We start from the raw sequence: 17549 nt of genomic DNA on the forward strand, positions 1-17549 counted from the left end.
GTGAATTGAGTGAAAGTTTGAAAAGGTAAAATGTAATTAACCTTATATTTTTATAGCAATTTTTTCTATAGCAAATTTTATATTTTTGTAATAGATTTTTTTTATAGCAGATTTTTCTGTAGAAGGTTTTTTATTATAGTAAATTTTATATTTTTATAGTAGATTTTTTATATGGGAGTAATTTTTTTGTAATAAATTTTTTTTTGTAGTAAATAATTAAAAACAAAAAATCAGACCAAATCAATAATACTGAAAGGATTAATTTAAAAATATATTCGATGCAATATCGATTCTTTAACACTCAAAATCAAAATATACCAATTCGGTTTCAAAATTTATCAAAATAGAACCCAACCGATTACGCCCCTCGCCAACAGCAAAAATATAAAAACCGACGACACTTCCCACACACCATCGAGCTCGTCCTCTCCCTCTCTCCCTCTCTCGCTCGACCATCGATATGTCTACGTTCCACTTGCTTTTTTTACTCTCTATCTTGTTCTCTCCAACTCTCGCCTTCCGATCCGATGAACTCCTCATCGACGACGAGGAGTTCGGCCTGGAAGGAGGAGTGCAGGCGCAACCTTTGTCCCCTGATCTGGTGAACACCCGATCATCCCCACCTCCAGCAACGACAACTAAGACGACACGCAAGAAGTATTCCGACACGGATTCGGACTCCAAGATCCAGTTTTTACTCGAGCACGCCTTTGGAGACTCCGAGTTCTCATCTGCTGGGACCTTCACTGCTCGCCTCAAAACTTGGAACCACGGCGGCCAGGTTGGTTTCTTGGGTCTCGATACCTCTCTTTGCCTCTTTTGGCTCTGTTAAAATTCTGTGGGGAGTATCATTTGCGGGAGGAAATGAAAGAGTTTGGTATTGGAGGAAAGAGTTCGACTGGATTTCTTAGTGGGTTTCTTTTCTGTTTTCATGTGTATTTCATATCCGGATTTAGATTTCTATGGTGATTAAGAGTTTTCAGTGGATTTGGTAATGGGTTACTGGTTTGTTTTTCTTTTTCCCTTTTCCAGATGTGTTTGTCGGACTCTATCAAACAGTCCCATAGCAGTCTTCTCCCTTAAAATAACCCTTGTCCCAAGGGCAAATATTAAACTTCTTATGATATATACACCCTTTTGCTTTAATTGATTGTATCCTTTTTTCCTTATCCACATCTAAGCCTGACATTACAATGACACTTTGCTGTACATGTTTGATGGGCTGAATGTTCACTCTCTGTCTTCTTTCTCCGTTTCTACCTGAGTTCTTACTTGGGTCAAGCCACATGTTAAAGGCCCAACCATTAATCTAAAAGCTCTAGGACTGTTGAATACTAATTTGGTTAAACATTTAATCCTTAAGATCATAATATTTCACTACACTTTCTAATCTGATGTCCACAGCAACCCACTCTATCGACACTGACCGGTGGTAGCCATTTCCTTTTTGGCGGCTTCACTCATTTATCAGTATTCAATGACCTAATACTATACCCATATAAAGTACCAAGACATTTTAATACAACCTATAGGTCGCCCCCTCCATGACTTGAATCCGTAACGTGGTCTCTGCTCTGATACCAATTGTTAAAGATCCAAAAGCCCTTGGACCGTTAGATACTAATTTAGTTAAACCTTTAACCCTCAGGATCATAACACCACAGAATTAGATAGCCATCTCCAATAACCTTGGTTTCTGCCAACATGATTTCCTCATTCAAGAACCTGCCATTGTGTAACAGTTTTTGCCGCTCCAACTTGTAGATATCTCTCCCATATGCATACTTAATATTCATCTTCGCATAAAAATGGTGTAGGAAGGTTCACCAAAATCTTTGGATCTTAACCTCAAATCTTTGGATATTTACCTCTCAAATAACTCACACTAGGAACCTTTTTCCAGTAGACGAGAACGATTATTCATGATCGCAAGATGGTAATTCTTAAAAATCGAGCTGAATTTTGGTGTCATATAACTCGATCACCACAAATCAAACTTATACCAACTGTTATATGCCTCCATGTAACATATTGGCAAATTAGCAGGATTGCAGATGAACCCTAAACCTCTTAGGATTTGTTGATGGAATCCTAAAACACCAATGAAATGTTAAGGCTGCGTATGTTGAGCTGAACTCAGTTCTTTATGAATAACAGTGAGTTGAGTAGTGGATGAAGTTATGTGGGGCTCATCTAAGCTAAGTTTAAAGTGTGTTTGGATGTTAAAATGAGTTTAATACTTTTTATAGGAAGTTGAAAAAGGTTGTGGGTCGCACGTATGAAGATGTGTTAAGTTAAAAAAGGTTGTGGGTCTCACGTGTAAGGAGGTTTCGAGTTGAGATGAGTTTAGCAATTTGAGAGTTGGGTGTTTGGATGTTAGACTCAGTTTAAAATTAGATTGAGCTCAGCTGAGTTTTGCAACCAAACACAGCCTAAACGTTGTTTTGTGAAAATAATTCTTCTTATATCTTTATTAGTTTGAAAATACATTTTTTTTTTGATAAGTTAGAACTTTATTAAGCACAATGTAATAGGCAGAGCCTGAGTACGCAGGAAGTATACACAAGAAACACCTAATTACATTCTAAAACTTTAGAAAAACGAAGACAAGAACTCATTTACAGCCCCACCCTTGAGTACAATAGCAGAGAACCAGCTAAGTAGAGTGCTTATAAAAAACTTCCAAAATGCATCTCTATTTCGTTCCCGATCATTAAAGCACCTCTCATTTCTCTCCAACCAAATACACCACATAATATACAAAGGCATCATTTTCCATGCAGCTGCCACTTGGGAACAAGTATGCATTTGAAAGTTGGTCCAGCTTGTTAGGAAATCGACCACTGCTTCTAGCATAACCCAGCACAGCCCAACCCTTCCAAACACCATCCCACAACACTTTAGCCATTTCGCAATGAAGTAATAGATGGTTCACTGATTCCGCTTCTTTCTTGCACATAAAACACCAATCCAAAACAATCATTCCACGCTTCCTCAAGTTATCTATAGTCTGAATATTTCCTATTGCTGCTGTCCATACAAAAAAAGCCACTCTTGACGGAACATGAGCCTTCCAAATCCTCTTCCAAGGAAAGCCAATATGGTGTTGATTTAGTAACACCTTATAAAATGACCGAACTGTAAATTTTTTAGAGGCTGTTTGTCTCCAACATATTTGGACCCTGCCCTGTCTTCTTATCTCCACTAAATACAATTGTCTAAAAAAAACAGTAACCTCCTCTACTTCCCAATCCTGGACAGATCTGGAGAAACCTACATCCCAAAGCACCACTCCATTGGAAAAACCCATCACCTCGAAAACTGAAGCTTGCTTATTAGTCGCCAATCTGAAAAAGAACCGGAAATGCTCGAGACAATTCAATATCCCCACACCAAACATCATATCAAAATCTGATTTTTGAACCATCACCAACCGAGAAGTTAACTTGTTTCAGGAAGTGACCCCAACCTTTCCTAATAAACTTCCATAGACTCACTCCATACGAATCCCTGCTCTCCTTGGTACACCAACCTCTCCAATCATACCATACTTACGATCAATCACCCCCCTCGACAATACTTCCTCTTTTCCCCATGGTATCTCCATAGCCACTTCCCCAACAACGCCTTATTAAAACTACATAGACTATGAATACCCAGACCTCCATCAGCAATCGGGCAACAAATTTTTTTCCTACTCACTATGGGAATTTTAGTCTCCTCTCCCATGCCTCTCCATAAAAAATCTCTATATAATTTTTCAATACGGTTGGTCACACCAACTGGTAAAGGGAATAAAGAAAGGAAGTAGGTAGGGATATTAGAGAGAGTACTCTTTATAAGAGTAATCCTACCCCCTTTAGATAAATAAGTCCTTTTCCAAGCTGCCAACTTCCTCTCTATCTTCTCGATCACCCCGTCCCAAATGTGTTTAACCTTAAAAGATGCCCCTAGCGGTAGTCCCAAATATTTTATGGGCATGAATGCAACTTTACACCCCAGAAAATCAGCCAAATGCTGAATATTATGGACCTCTCCCACCGGTACCAACTCCGATTTACTTAAGTTCACTTTTAATCCCGAGATAGCTTGAAAACATAACAGGACAGCCCGCAAAATTTGAATTTGTTCCCCAACAGCCTCACAAAAAATGAGAGTATCATCAGCAAAAAGCAATTGTAATATAGTAGAAGGGCCACTAGAATTAGTTCCCACTGAAAAACCCGAGATAAATCATGCTCCTACCACTGCCTCCACCATGCGACTCAAGGCTTCCATAACAATGTCAAATAAGAAGGGAGATAAGGGATCCCCCTGCCTCAAACCTCTAGAACTCGGAAAATACCCACAAGGTTGCCCATTAACAAGTACAGAAAAGCGGACAGTTGAAATGCAGTGACTTATCCAGCCACACCACTTATCTCCAAAACTGCATCTTCTAAGCATATACAAAAGAAAATTTCAGTTTACATGATCATATGCTTTTTCTATGTCTAGCTTACAAAGAACTCCCGGAGCCCCTTCCCGCATGCGGCTCTACCATTCATTTGCAATCAACATTGAATCTATAATTTTTGTCCTTTAACAAATGCGTTTTGAGTCCCCATCACTTTGCTCATTTTATTTGCTAACACTTTTGAAATAATCTTATAGACACTGCTTACCAAACTAATGGGGCGAAACTCCTTCAACTCCAAAGCACCCACTCTCTTTGGAATCAAGGCAATAAAAGTGGCACTCAAACTCTTCTCAAATATTTGAAGCTCATAAAATTCATGAAACACCTTCATCAAATCCTCCCGCACAATCTCCCAACAATCCTGAAAAAAGGCCATAGAAAAGCCATCCGGCCCGGGAGCTTTGTCTCTCCTCATTCCACACATCACCCGATGCACCTCAAGCTCTTCGAACGGTCTTTCCAGCCAACTTGTTGAAGAAGCATCCACCGCTGCGAAGTTCAATCCATCTATCTTAGGTTTCCAATCTTCCGTCTCACTAAGGAGGAAACTAAAATATTGCACAGCATGTTCTTGGATCTCAGCAGGTAAGGTAAGCAGATTATTTTCAGTTCTTAACATCTCAATAGCATTGTTACGTCTATGAGAATTGGCCATTTTGTGGAAGAAACTAGTACACTTATCACCCTCTTTAAGCCAAAGAACTCTCGACTTTTGCCTCTATAATATTTCTTCCCTCAAAAGAACCCTCTCAAGTTCTATTTTTACTTCATTCCTCCTAGACAAGATCTCCTCACTATCCCCATCAGCTTCCAAGGATTGAAGCTCTTCCCAAAGGGCTTTTTTCTGCTGCTCAACATTCCCAAAAGCCTCCTTATTCCATATCTTCAAATCAGCTTTTAAAGCCTTGAGTTTACTAGCCAAAAGAAAACTAGGGGTCCCCTCAAACTAGTACGACAGCCACCAACTTTTTACCTTGTCAACGAAGTCCTCCACTTCTAGCCACATATTCTCAAACTTAAAGTACCGTTTGCCCTCATGAATACCCCCACACTCAAGAATAATGGGGGAATGGTCCAATCCTATCCTTGGAAAACGTTTTTGGCACAACTTTGGATAATGATCTTCCCACGACGATGATACTAAAAATCTGTCCAATCTAGAATTGCCTCTAGAATTGGACCACGTATACTCACCCCCCACCAACGGCAAATCCAACAGTTCCAAATCAAAAATCAGCTGTGAAAAAACCTCCATTGCTGTAGTTATTGAGGAAAGACCCACCCGCTCACTTGGGAATCGAACTATATTGAAATCCCCACAAATACACCAAGGAAGATCCCACATAGAATACAACCCTGATACCTCATCCCACAACAGGTGCCTATCCCGATCCCTATTGGGACCATAGACACTTGCTAATGCCCACGACCACCCATCTTCCACATTCCTTAATACACAAGCCACCAAGTAATTTCCAATGCACTCTTCTACCATCTCAACAACTCTACTATCCCACATGACTAGAACTCCACCAGAAGCACCATAAAAGGCTAAATAAGTCCAACATACAAATGAACCTCTCCACAAACTACTAATAACATTCCTGTCAACACTTTCCAATTTTGTTTCTTGGAGGCATACAACATCAATCTTCCAACTATGAATAATGGACCTAATGCGGAGGCATTTATTGACATTATTGATCCCCCTTACATTCCAAGATATAATTTTATGCTTCATTAACTAATATAGCTTCCCTCCCCTTTGATTAGTTCCTCCCCGAAGTACCCTCCTTATTGTCATAATTAATAGAACAATGCAATCTTCTCAACTCCCGCTTCTTTTTCACAGATGACTGCTCGGCCGTGGATCGACCAGCTTCAATAGCAACTAAAAGTGCCCTCAATTGTTCTTCATAACCTTCATAAAAGAGACCCACATAGCTTTGAATTTTCTCCACTTGTTTAAAAACCCAATTTGAGGTTTCCTTCGACACAATCTGAAGAGGAGTCATCTGTAATGGAGATGAACTATCCATTTCCTCCTCATAACCAGCTACTTCGAGCTCTGGATCCGAGACCCTCCTATCCTCATTTTGTCCCTCAGCAGCATTGACAATTTCCCCTGCCTCCCTCATGTGGTTGACCATAGAGGTCATAACCTCATTTTGTCTCTCAGCGGCCTCGACAATTTCCCCTGCCTCCCTTTCCAGAACATGGTGGACCAACATAAGCTCACCCGAAGCTTCCAATGTGCCTATTGACTCTTTCTGTATCATTGATGGAAGTATCTGTGCTAATATCGGCTCCGTTACATTGTCTCGGGACTGAGCTGAAACTGTCTTGCCTTTGCTCACTAGAAAATCACCTTTACTCCCATCGATTGACGTCGGGATCTCCTTAACTACTACCGTCGACCAAGTCTGTGCAGGAGCCAAGACGTTTGTTTCTGATCTTACGGTGAAACTGTGTGAGTTCACCCCTCCATGCTTCACGGACCCTGCTGCCAGCGGCTGTTCTTTCGTCGAAACTTCCAGGACCTTTGACGTCACCATCTGAGGCTTCGCCGGCGACGGTGGCACTGACCCACCCACCTCTGAGTCTGCCCCGACCTGCGACTTCTTCCTCCACACCAAACCTTTCAGCTGGTTGGGCTCGGATCCGATAATCTATTTGGACTGGGCCTTACCTTCCTGGCCCACACCCAAAGCCTCAATCCCCTTCTTCATAAGATTAGGCTCCGGCCCACTCTCTAGGCCCGTATTCGACCCCATAATTTCTTTACCCAAAATGCACTGTATCATCCCTTTGACTTTGACGGCCATCTCTTCCAAAGCAGCCTGCATATCCCGTAAATCCTTCAAAATCCTTGCATCATTTTGCCCAGGCACAGCTCTGCCATCACCCTTCCGCCTCTGTGCACCTACCAAAACAGGAACTTCACCTACTCTATTCAGGTCTGCCGAAGCAAAATTTCTCCCTTCTCGAGGTGTTTGCACAACCTCCATGTACGACCGAGCCAAAGGGATTGCCACTGTCGATGAAGGTGGTAGACCTCTCCCTTGAGCACATTTGTTACCCACCTCCCTCACGACCACTGCAAGCTTCCTCCACCCCATTCCATCCCTTTCCCCAGGGATAAAGATAAAACTCCGGTGCCCCCCTCCACTATACTCCACTAGTGCCAAGAAACTGCCCCGGGAGTTGGAGCCCTTCTGCGCGATGTAGCCCCTGTTACCATCCCTGTAAGCAGAGTAGTACACCTTTCTTCCATGCTTAGAACATTCCTCCAACGCCCTTAAGACCCAGCATGCTGTGTCCCAACCCAACCTCAAAGTTTGGGATCCTTTCCAACCCCTCTCCGTGATAAGCATTTCACGCCCCTCCGTCCGTATCTCAAACACCTTTGATTCAATTGCTAAATTTCTCATGGTGGACATAATCTTCCAATGCAACAGACTCCCCACCGTCAAGAGCCCACAACCACCATGGACTATGTGAACTTACTGAAAGAAAAATTGTGTATGGAGAGAAAACTAGAGAGAGTTATAACAAAATAGTCAAAAATCCTGAAAATACATATATATATATATATATATATATATAAACCCTAAACTTTAAATCATTCTAGGACTCTTAAGACTACACAATTGGACATCAAAATTCTTATTTGCATACAAGAATTGTTAGACATCAAAATTCCTAATGCTACAAAATAAAAATTCTTCAAATAGAACTCGAGTTTGTCTTTTAACACTAGGATTATCGGGTTTTTGTTGGAGGTAGGACAATGTTGCTGCTATATTTTCTACTTTAGTAACACTTAATGATTAATTAGTTAGGTCGATCTGAAATGTGACAGTGCCAGATTTTAAAATCAAAATATGATTTTGGTCCTTGAACTACGTCAGATTTCAAAATTTTCCCATGAATTGTTGATGATATAAATTGAGCTTTTTAAAGTTTTAATAATTATCCCATTCTATATGTAGGACAATTCTTATTTCTCTACATGGTCTTGTGTTGCGAATATGGCAGATAACAGATTAAACCATTTTCAGCCCTCTGAAACAAGGAAAAATGAAGACACTTCACACTGCATAGTGCATTTGATTATTGTGATATGGAGTCATGTACATATCACTTGTGTCCATTTTTACTTCATATTTTATGAGATCTGCATATGACCTACTATACCAGATCAACCATGTGAGAGTAATGTTGAGGAGTTTCCAAAACTTCAAAGCAACATTTAAACCATTGATAATTAAAAGATGAAAGCAGAATTGGATATAAGTTTAGGGACTAAAACCATTTTAACCACTTAATAATAAATTTGGCGGTCATAGTTTTCATTAGGAGGAAGAACATTTCTGTTTTGTTTGTTTTGGTGTTGCCAGGGAAAAAAGTTATAAAGGATTTTTTTTGTCCTATCTCTTATGTTTAGATGATTCTTGTCATTGTTACCCTTTAAAAAACCATGTTAAGTCACTTCCATCAAAATGTATTCTCTGGTGCTATCAATTAGATATTATCATGATTAGTGGGGTGAAAACACATTGAAATGCTATGATAGTTTCATTTTCGCTTTGAGATTCACTCTTTTTCTTTGGACTGTATCTATAAACTTTAATTGAATCAATTTGCATGATTTATTAGTATCTTTTTCACCTTCTAGATAGGTGTACCTCCTGTATACTCCCTGGTTACTAGAGTAGCTGCTTTGTGCTTATAAGTAAAGATTTATTACTTATATAAATTAGATTCTGACCATCAAAGAAAGGTTTTTCTTTGAGATTGCAATACAAATCTGGTTATTCACCAGTTGTTTTTTATCTGGTACTCTTCTTACTCCTTTGAGATTTTTCAACAATAAGAGGAAGTTCAAGAAGATACGGTTTTAAATCTAGTATGTTATTACATTACATGATTTCATAGGTACTGAAAACGCCTACCCTACCTAAGAGAACCAGTTATGTTCAAATGTGGATTAGGTAAGTGGAGATTCTTACGTTCAACAATACTCTAGAAGTGCAGTAGATACAGCTATGTCACTTTCCTTCCTAGATTTTATCATATCCTTTTTTTTTTTTTTTTTTTTTAATTTTTTTTTGATTGGCACCTGGTGTCCAGGATTAGCATCCCAACTAATCCTGGGGGTGCACAGGCCCTTGGCAAAGATTTTCCTGCAAGTGAACCTAGGGTAATTCAAAGGGAAAATCCCTCAGTCCGATGGCCCCTAGAGATTGTTTGCACCCAAGGTGATTTGAACCTTAGACTCGGGGGGAGCATACCTCCAAGCCTAGGGCCTTTTACCACTTGAGCCAACCCCTAGGGGTTTCCTAGATTTTATCATATCTACAACCAGTCGAATATGTTGATCGTTTGAAATTAAAAGCTTATTGGTTTCTGAGTGAGTTTTCCTTGCAATTAAGTGCATAATTAGGCATGAATAAATTCTCTATTCTCATGCTCTGGCCCTTAATTTTTCGTTGTTATGGGGAAATATAAATGCACTGCTGGACTGATTTGCAGTTTTAATTGTTATAGACACTAACAAAGCTGCGCTTTTCAAGAAATGCTTTTACCGATTTGGAGAAGGAGAAGTTTCAAGTAACCCTTTTCCCTATACCTCTGCTCCCTTGATTTGAATTTGACAATAAGCTGAGATGTTGTTACTCTTCTTGCAGAATCTACTGAAAGGAGACGACTTTTATAAGATAAGACTGCCATCCAATGTTTTGAGTCCTCCTGGGAGGGAATATATTATTTCCTCGGTGAAAGCAGTAAGTAGTTCTTTACATAAGGATTTTCCTTCTAGATCATTACATAAGGATCATGCCACAACCCATATATAGTGCTTCTATATCTTGTGTCCAGTTTCTGAGTGGTGCTGTTAAGATATATTTTTTTTCTAATTTCGGAGCACTCAGAAATATTTAGTGAATCAGGTATAACGCCAAAATTTGAAAAGAAATGATTTTAATAAAGGAAACGAATTTAAAATGCCTGCTGGTTGAATTTTTGTTCATGCTATCATTTAAAATAATGTTTTATCTATATTTACTACTTAATTATTTTGCCTAAAAGGAACTTAGCAAAAAGCAAAAATGTTTTTTAAAAGGAATAACTAGTGTTGAGAAGTTTTCAAAATTTGTGGTGCCCATTTTTCATTTGCTTGTACAAATCTTTATCTGCAATAAAAAATGCAATATTTTTTTTTTTCTTATGCAAGTCAAGAAAGTTCAATTGATATCTCAAACCTATACTTCTTTGTGCTACCAATATCAGTTTATAGTGCTATGAGAGTGAGATGCACTAACTCCCCATTTGTGTTAAATGCAGAGATGTCTTCCACGAGAAGGTTTGGATGAACATTTTGTTATACACATGGTAATCTCAGTTTTTGAGGTCGTGCTAAATTTGTGCTTGCCGCCTATCAATAGAAAAAAGTACTATATTATTGCTTGCTGCTTGTACTATATAACATGTAATTTCATGCTTGAGTTATTGTTAGCTATCATCTGCTCTATTTTGGGTTGTTAATTGATAAGATTCTTCCAGTCTGTTATAGATGTCAACTGCTATGAAACCCTTAGGGGTTGGCTCAAGTGGTAAAGGCCTTGGGCTTGGAGGTATGCTCCCCTCAAGTCTAAGGTTCAAATCCTCTTGGGTGCAAACAATCTCTAGAAGCCATCTGACTGGGGGATTTTTCCCTTGAATTACTTGAGGTGCACTTGCAGGAAACTCCTTGCTGAGATTCTGTGCACCCCCGGAATTAGTCGGGACGCTGTTCCTGGAACGTATTTGATGGTAGCCAATGCAACTGCTATGATGGTAGCCAATGCAATTGACTGGAGGAGATTTCCCATGTTGGCATAAAAATGATTAGCATCAGTAGTAGTTGTAATGATTCTATACTACCTAGTGATTCCACTTGTTTATGTCCCACAATCATAGCCTGTGTCTTGCAATGGTAGGAACATATTTGAAACTAATGACTACTATGGCTCTATTTAGATCTATTTCCTCCTCATTTCATTTGCCTTGGAAATAAAATGTGTTAAATACTAGCCAATGAAGGCTACCAGTTGGGCTCTACATTCCAAGTATATGATATTTTGATACCCCTCTCCTATTTATTTCTTGATCTTTTTGTTTCTCACGTTATGGCCTGCATAACTAAGGGTATGTTTACTTTTTCTTTGGCCTTCGAACTTATTTCTCATACTAAGTTTGTGTTCTTACCCCCTTTATCGGTTCATCCACCATCTTTCCTTTTGGCCCAGTTGCTAGCCAATAATTTTTGGAATGGGGCTGGTACAGATGCATTAAAAAGTCTACTAGTTATGGTATGATCATAATTTGACATCCAACCACTGATCATCAGACCATACGATGGACATTTTTCTTATAAGTTCTCAATGGAGCTAGCATTCATGACTTTCTTGAATCATTTTCTAGTTCCTAGAATGTTATTAGGTGTTTTCTTTTGTATGCTTCCTGTGTACTTGGGCAACACCAATTTTTATGCTTCAATAAAATTTTACTTAACCTATTAAAGAAAGACCTTTTTTTCCCTTAAATGCAGGAAGGTGGAAATATCTTAGCTGTTAATTATGGTACCCCTGGGGCATGCTCACATCCCCGTCAACTGAAACTTGTAAGTCGGAATTGATTTTTGTTTGTTGGTGTTTTTACATGATGAACTAAAGCTAGAGTCAGAAAATATTGATTCTTTGCTTTTTTTTTTTTTTTTGTAATAAATTCTTGTTGTATTGCTTTTGCTTTCATCTCTTGTTTCCTGTAACGCTCATATTTCACTTCTGTTAATTCCAGAACCACAAGTATTTGCAAGAAATTCCTGTCTTTTTGGAAACTCTTAGAATGTTTAGAATTCGATGTAAAGAAATATTCAACCAGTATTTGAGTACCTGGAACACTAATAGTTGGGTTCGGATTTTGCTTCAGTCCCTTGATAGCACCAATAAAACATGATATGGAAGAAATAGTTAACTGGCATATTCGGCCCTGGAAGATGATAATTGGTTTCAGATTAAAAAAAAAAAGATTTTGCTTGAATCGCTTGATATGACCAATAATTGTTAAGTTGAATGAAACCCTAACCTTGGTTTTATTTCTATGGAGTATTGCATACATGTGCTATTCATTATACACACGTTAGTACAGTTATTTTAGGTCGAAATGCTATGTTGGCCATCTTTGTGGTGGCAAAATTCTAATTTATTGGGAGATTGACAAGGCCTTCTCTCAATGACCCGATTTAGAAAATCTGGAGCACGCTCGTTATAAAGAGATATTTAGGATTGATGGGATTAAAAGGAGATAATGCAGAGTATGTCATCATATTGTTGCAAAAATCATGAACCTTTTTCATCCTTTTTGTCATCTCCATTTCAGCCTGCAAAGTGGTCTTTCAATTCGCACACGGTTTTGAAGAACAGTGAGCAGGCACCAAGGTAACTGTTCTTGGCATTACTCTTTGTTTTCCTCATTGTAGGATTAGTTTCGTTTTTCTGGCATGGTATTTTGCTTCAATTAACTCTTCAAGATAATAATTAGGTGACATCATTATCATCATCAATCACAGTCTAATTTGTTGAGTGCAGGCATTGCTTTGTGATTGAGCTAATCTTCATTTATCTTTTTATATGGTTTATAAATTATGGTAATATTTGTAATTTGTTGTGTAGAGCTCCTGTATTTTCTGAAGATTTACTTGGTGGGGAGACTGGAGAAGGTGAAGCTGTAAAGCCACCAGAGCGGTCCTTCTGGGCTAAATATGTGAGTACCAAAGAAGAATGAACTGTTTTCTTTACCTTTTCCCCTTGAAGTTCCTTTTAATATAATAATTTGTACCATTGGATCTGTGTCTATCAGTGGATGTACCTGATCCCTCTTGGACTGATTGTCATGAACGCAATAACCCAAGCAATGAATATGGCAGAGGAGCCAGCTGGTGGCCAACCATCGCAGCAAGGGACTGCAGTTCAGCGTGGGCCAGCTGCTGTCCGTAGAAGATGATGGGTTTGCTTGCCTCTATCCTTTCAGTAACTTATGCAAAATCATCTAGGATAAAGGGGGAGATAAGATAGACTGACCTTTGCTTTGAAACAGTAATGCCTTTTTTAAATTATGTCGATATCCTGCTATTGTTCCGATCCGAAAGCACTTGCAGGAAAATGTATTCTGAAGCATTTAGCAAGGCAAAGCCCTGACCATTTCCCCAATTGCATTTGAATTCCCTGGGGATTAGCTGCAAGTTTGAAACACTGTTAAAAGTGATCATCCAGCATCTCTCTCCTTTCAGCTCTTCTAAATGGTAATGATCGGATGAGAACTAAAAAAAAGCACTTTGCTCTGGGGTATATTGGCGGGTAGAATTACCTTTCTTGGTACCCACAACACAAATGTGGTTTAAAACTTTAACCATGTCCTACGGAAACCTAGCGGGATAGTTACTATTGATATTATTACTCTTATTACACTACAACATATGAGAAAAAAGTAGCATTGTTGGGTTGCTTCTGGATAGGGGTGCTACCCATTCCCTACGAGGCAGGACCACCCCTTCCGTAGTGAAATTTTCTCCGCAATCGCCCCAGCTCATGCAGGGGCAGGGTACCCCGTCTGCTGCACGGGGAGCGGGGGTGGACCTCCATCCGTCTGCCCCCCTCGCCCCTCCCCTCCCTTCCCCAATTATTTTGCCCTCTGTGGAGCTTGCGGACGTGTACTTGGTGTCGTATGGAAGAAACAACTCCACAAGCAAAACAAATGTTTCAAGAATACGAAGCTGATCATAGTAAACGGCTAGCCTTTCCAATTGAAAGAGAGACTGCAATCAAATCTAATTGTTGGTTGTTGTTTGTATCGAGGGAAAGTGATGAAATGGTGTGCAGCACCCTGACATAAACGATAGCTTTGACCCAGGTAGATTGCTCGACGACGTCGTATCCTCTAGACCCTTTCTTCTTCAAACTTCATCACTTCGCAACACACACACACACTTCAACAGATCCTCCAGAGTCTAGAAGCCTCTTATCAGTTCCCAAGTCCTTGTCTTTCTTCTTCATCCCTTCTGTCAGAACCTTAACAAATCATAAGGAAATTATAAAATTGTGGGAGAGAGATCGAAAGAGGAGAGGGATGAAGGCTACGATGTCTTGGAGTTGGAGTAGGCGCAATTAGTCTGGGAGAGAGATCGACAAAGAAGAAGACTCAGAAGGGGCCGAACATTTGAGAACATAAAAGTGAAGGGGGGTGGGTGGGGGTTTCCCCTTCTATAAGCAAGGGCGGGGTAATCCCAGGGTAGGGGCCACCCTCATCCCGCCCCCGCTTGGGGGCCCAAATGCAAGCGGGGCCACCCTCCCCCCACATCTGGCGGACGGGGGATCCGTCTTGCCCACATAGGGACGGGGCGGACGGGGGATCCGTCTTGCCCACAAGGGGGCAGGGCTGATGGGGGGCGGGGCAGCGGGGGCGGGGGCGGGGGCGGGATGAGGTTATCACTATCAAAGTCTCAGTGAAAATTGGTTCTATTTCTGCTGTTATAGCCCCCAAAAGTGAAGCTTGTAATAACTTGCTTGTTTTCCAAATTGTTTTTGACAAGGGAATATGGACGAGGATGACCATTTCCAAAGTGCATTTTCACATCTTTATCAGACAATCACAATATGGCCTAAAAAATGAATGATGTGATATATGATCAATCATGCAATGTAGTGCCCAAATCCAATAAAACTCAAAGCTGTTATCTTCATTTGACATGTAGAGATGGATGTAAGAATATTTTTTGACAAGTAAAACTTTATTAATAGAAAAGGGCATAGTTCAAGTACACATGGATTATACATAAAATGCACCTAATTACCACTAGACACTAGCGATGGATACGAACAAAATATAAAAGTTGTCTTCACTACAAATAATAGTCGAAGTCCAAGAAAATAATGTGTTAAAAAGAAGAATCTCTTCATCTCATGTGAGGAATGCTCATGAATGCTTTCAGACTTCAGAATACCTATTATTTCTCTCTATCCATAAACATCACATAATACAATGAGGGATCATTTTTCACACAACAGCAACGTGACCATTATCTCTAATGCCTAGCCAACACTTATAAAATATACATAAATCTTCAAAGCATAACCTATGCCACACTGATCTGGTTAAGGATCTCATCCCACAAAAATCAAGCCACCTCATAATGTAACAATAGATGATCCACAAATTTAAGTTTTTCTTACACAAGAAGCATCAATCCATAACGATGAGATTATGTTTCCTCAAATTGTCAATAGTGAGAATTCTTCCAAGGGACGTAGTCCAGATAAAGAAAGCAATCTTAGGAGGAATCTTGCAATTCCATATACCTTCTAGGGAACACAATGATCATTAGAAAATTTTGAAAGGGCCTTATAATAGGAAAGCATCAAAACCTTTTACTCCCCCACTAGGAGTCCAAATCATCCGGTCCTCCACCACATTACCAATCTTGACTCTCTCTAAAAAAATTGACATTCCAATGGATAGAGCCATTGGAACACACCTAACAAGTTAGCCATCACGACCTCTTTGTCACTAGAAATTTAGTAATGTAGAAACATAACACTGAGAAGAAATAAATTGGCTTTCACACACTTATGGTTCAGCCATGCTGTATATGTATAATGATCAATCATTGTTTTTATCAAACATGTTACATGCAGTTCTAGGTCTAGGCTTGAATTAATTTGAGTTGGTTTCAATGACTACCTTGTTACATTCAGAAAGAGACAAGACAACATAAACATAACGTCAAACGAGATTTCTTGCTCTTCCTCTTGTGAGGATTTTCTCTAAGAAAGCCATCCATAAAAAAAAAGGTTCTTTAGGGGGGCCTTTGTCTTCCAAATACTCTTTCACGAATGAATTTGCATTTTGCGTATACATGTATCGGTAGAAAGAGCAGATGACGAACTTCCTTTTCGCCAAGGGTGCCAAAAAAGCTTTTCTTCAACTCCCCCCTCGTAGGAACAATCAACAAAGTATATTATATTATAGAATTTGGAGAATGCATCAACTTCCCAATTTGAGAGGCTTTAAAAAATGTGACATTCTATTGGGGAGTGCCATTGGATTAATCTAGGAGATCTGCAATTGAGGCTTCCTTCATTCTCGTAATACCATAGAATTCTGGATAAGCTTCCTTGAGTTCTCTTTCGCCATACAATATGTTATGCCAGGATTTAATTATGGACTCATAACCCACCTAAAAACCGGTATAACTAAAGTATGTAGTCCATATTCTTCCTAATGTGCTTCTAAAGCCCCTCCCCATATGGTCCACTCACCTCATTCGAGCACTAACCACATGCTCTACCACCTTTGAATAAGTACATCATCTTCCAACTAGTGAGTTTCTACTCCCTTTTTTCTAGCCCATCATCCCAAATTGATATCGATTTGTATGGAGCACCCAATAGGAGGCCAAAATTTTTCTCATTGGCAAACGAGACATCTTACATCCTAAGATGGAGCCATACTTTCCACAATATGAACATGCCCCACCAGAACTACATATGATTTAGCCAAGTACCTTTAATCTAGGAACGACTTTGAAGCATAGAAGAAGAGCCCATAAGGCCCAACTATGGTCATGGTTGGCCTAAAAAAATATTGGAGTATCGGAGCTCAACTGTGTAGTTTCAAGACTCCTTGTACCTTAGCATGTGGCCAAACAGTAGCTAAGCAATTTTTATTTTATTTTATTTTATTAATGAGAAATTTTTAATTTTTTTAATTTTTTTAATGAGTTACTCCTTTTATCAAATCGGGCCAACACAATGATGTAACCAGGCTCCACAAATCCAACGATATACTCATCAGATTTCTACGTATTATAGGAATCTCAAGTTGCTGAATCATGAGACAATCAAACTCAGAAAAGGATCACTATGTTTACCTTTGAGACACCCTTGGATGATATCATCTTGATTTTGAGACGTATAACTCCCATGCCTTCTAATTTACCCTCCACTCGTGCCTTGCATCTTCTCACCCAAAGGTTCCAACTGAAAAATGATGC

The 17549-nt window shown here is 39.5% G+C and overlaps 1 protein-coding gene and 1 long non-coding RNA gene across 2 annotated transcripts; both read left to right on the top strand.

Moving 5' to 3' along the window:
• The first annotated feature begins 331 nt into the window (after nucleotides 1-331).
• On the top strand, nucleotides 332-13806 carry LOC108997259 (ER membrane protein complex subunit 10). Its single transcript, XM_018973450.2, has 8 exons — nucleotides 332-781; nucleotides 10010-10072; nucleotides 10150-10245; nucleotides 10805-10852; nucleotides 12051-12122; nucleotides 12881-12939; nucleotides 13174-13264; nucleotides 13361-13806. Exons 1-8 carry the CDS (start codon nucleotides 461-463, stop codon nucleotides 13502-13504), a joined length of 894 nt encoding a protein of 297 aa, XP_018828995.1. The 5' UTR covers nucleotides 332-460; the 3' UTR covers nucleotides 13505-13806.
• On the top strand, nucleotides 10863-11560 carry LOC108997262. Its single transcript, XR_001997138.2, has 2 exons — nucleotides 10863-11094; nucleotides 11191-11560. It is a non-coding gene; the product is annotated as an uncharacterized LOC108997262 (long non-coding RNA).
• Nucleotides 13807-17549: the final 3743 nt, after the last annotated feature.

Source organism: Juglans regia, chromosome 11 (assembly GCF_001411555.2).
Source record: "Juglans regia cultivar Chandler chromosome 11, Walnut 2.0, whole genome shotgun sequence".
Taxonomy (NCBI): domain Eukaryota; kingdom Viridiplantae; phylum Streptophyta; class Magnoliopsida; order Fagales; family Juglandaceae; genus Juglans; species Juglans regia.

Bases quoted from the DNA above. Each gene is read 5' to 3' on its own strand.
- LOC108997259 (XM_018973450.2), top strand. From the start codon at position 461: ATGTCTACGTTCCACTTGCTTTTTTTACTCTCTATCTTGTTCTCTCCA. The intron at 10,246-10,804 runs GTAAGTAGTTCT...TGTTAAATGCAG, and splicing joins TTATTTCCTCGGTGAAAGCA to AGATGTCTTCCACGAGAAGG. The intron at 12,940-13,173 runs GTAACTGTTCTT...TTTGTTGTGTAG, and splicing joins AACAGTGAGCAGGCACCAAG to AGCTCCTGTATTTTCTGAAG.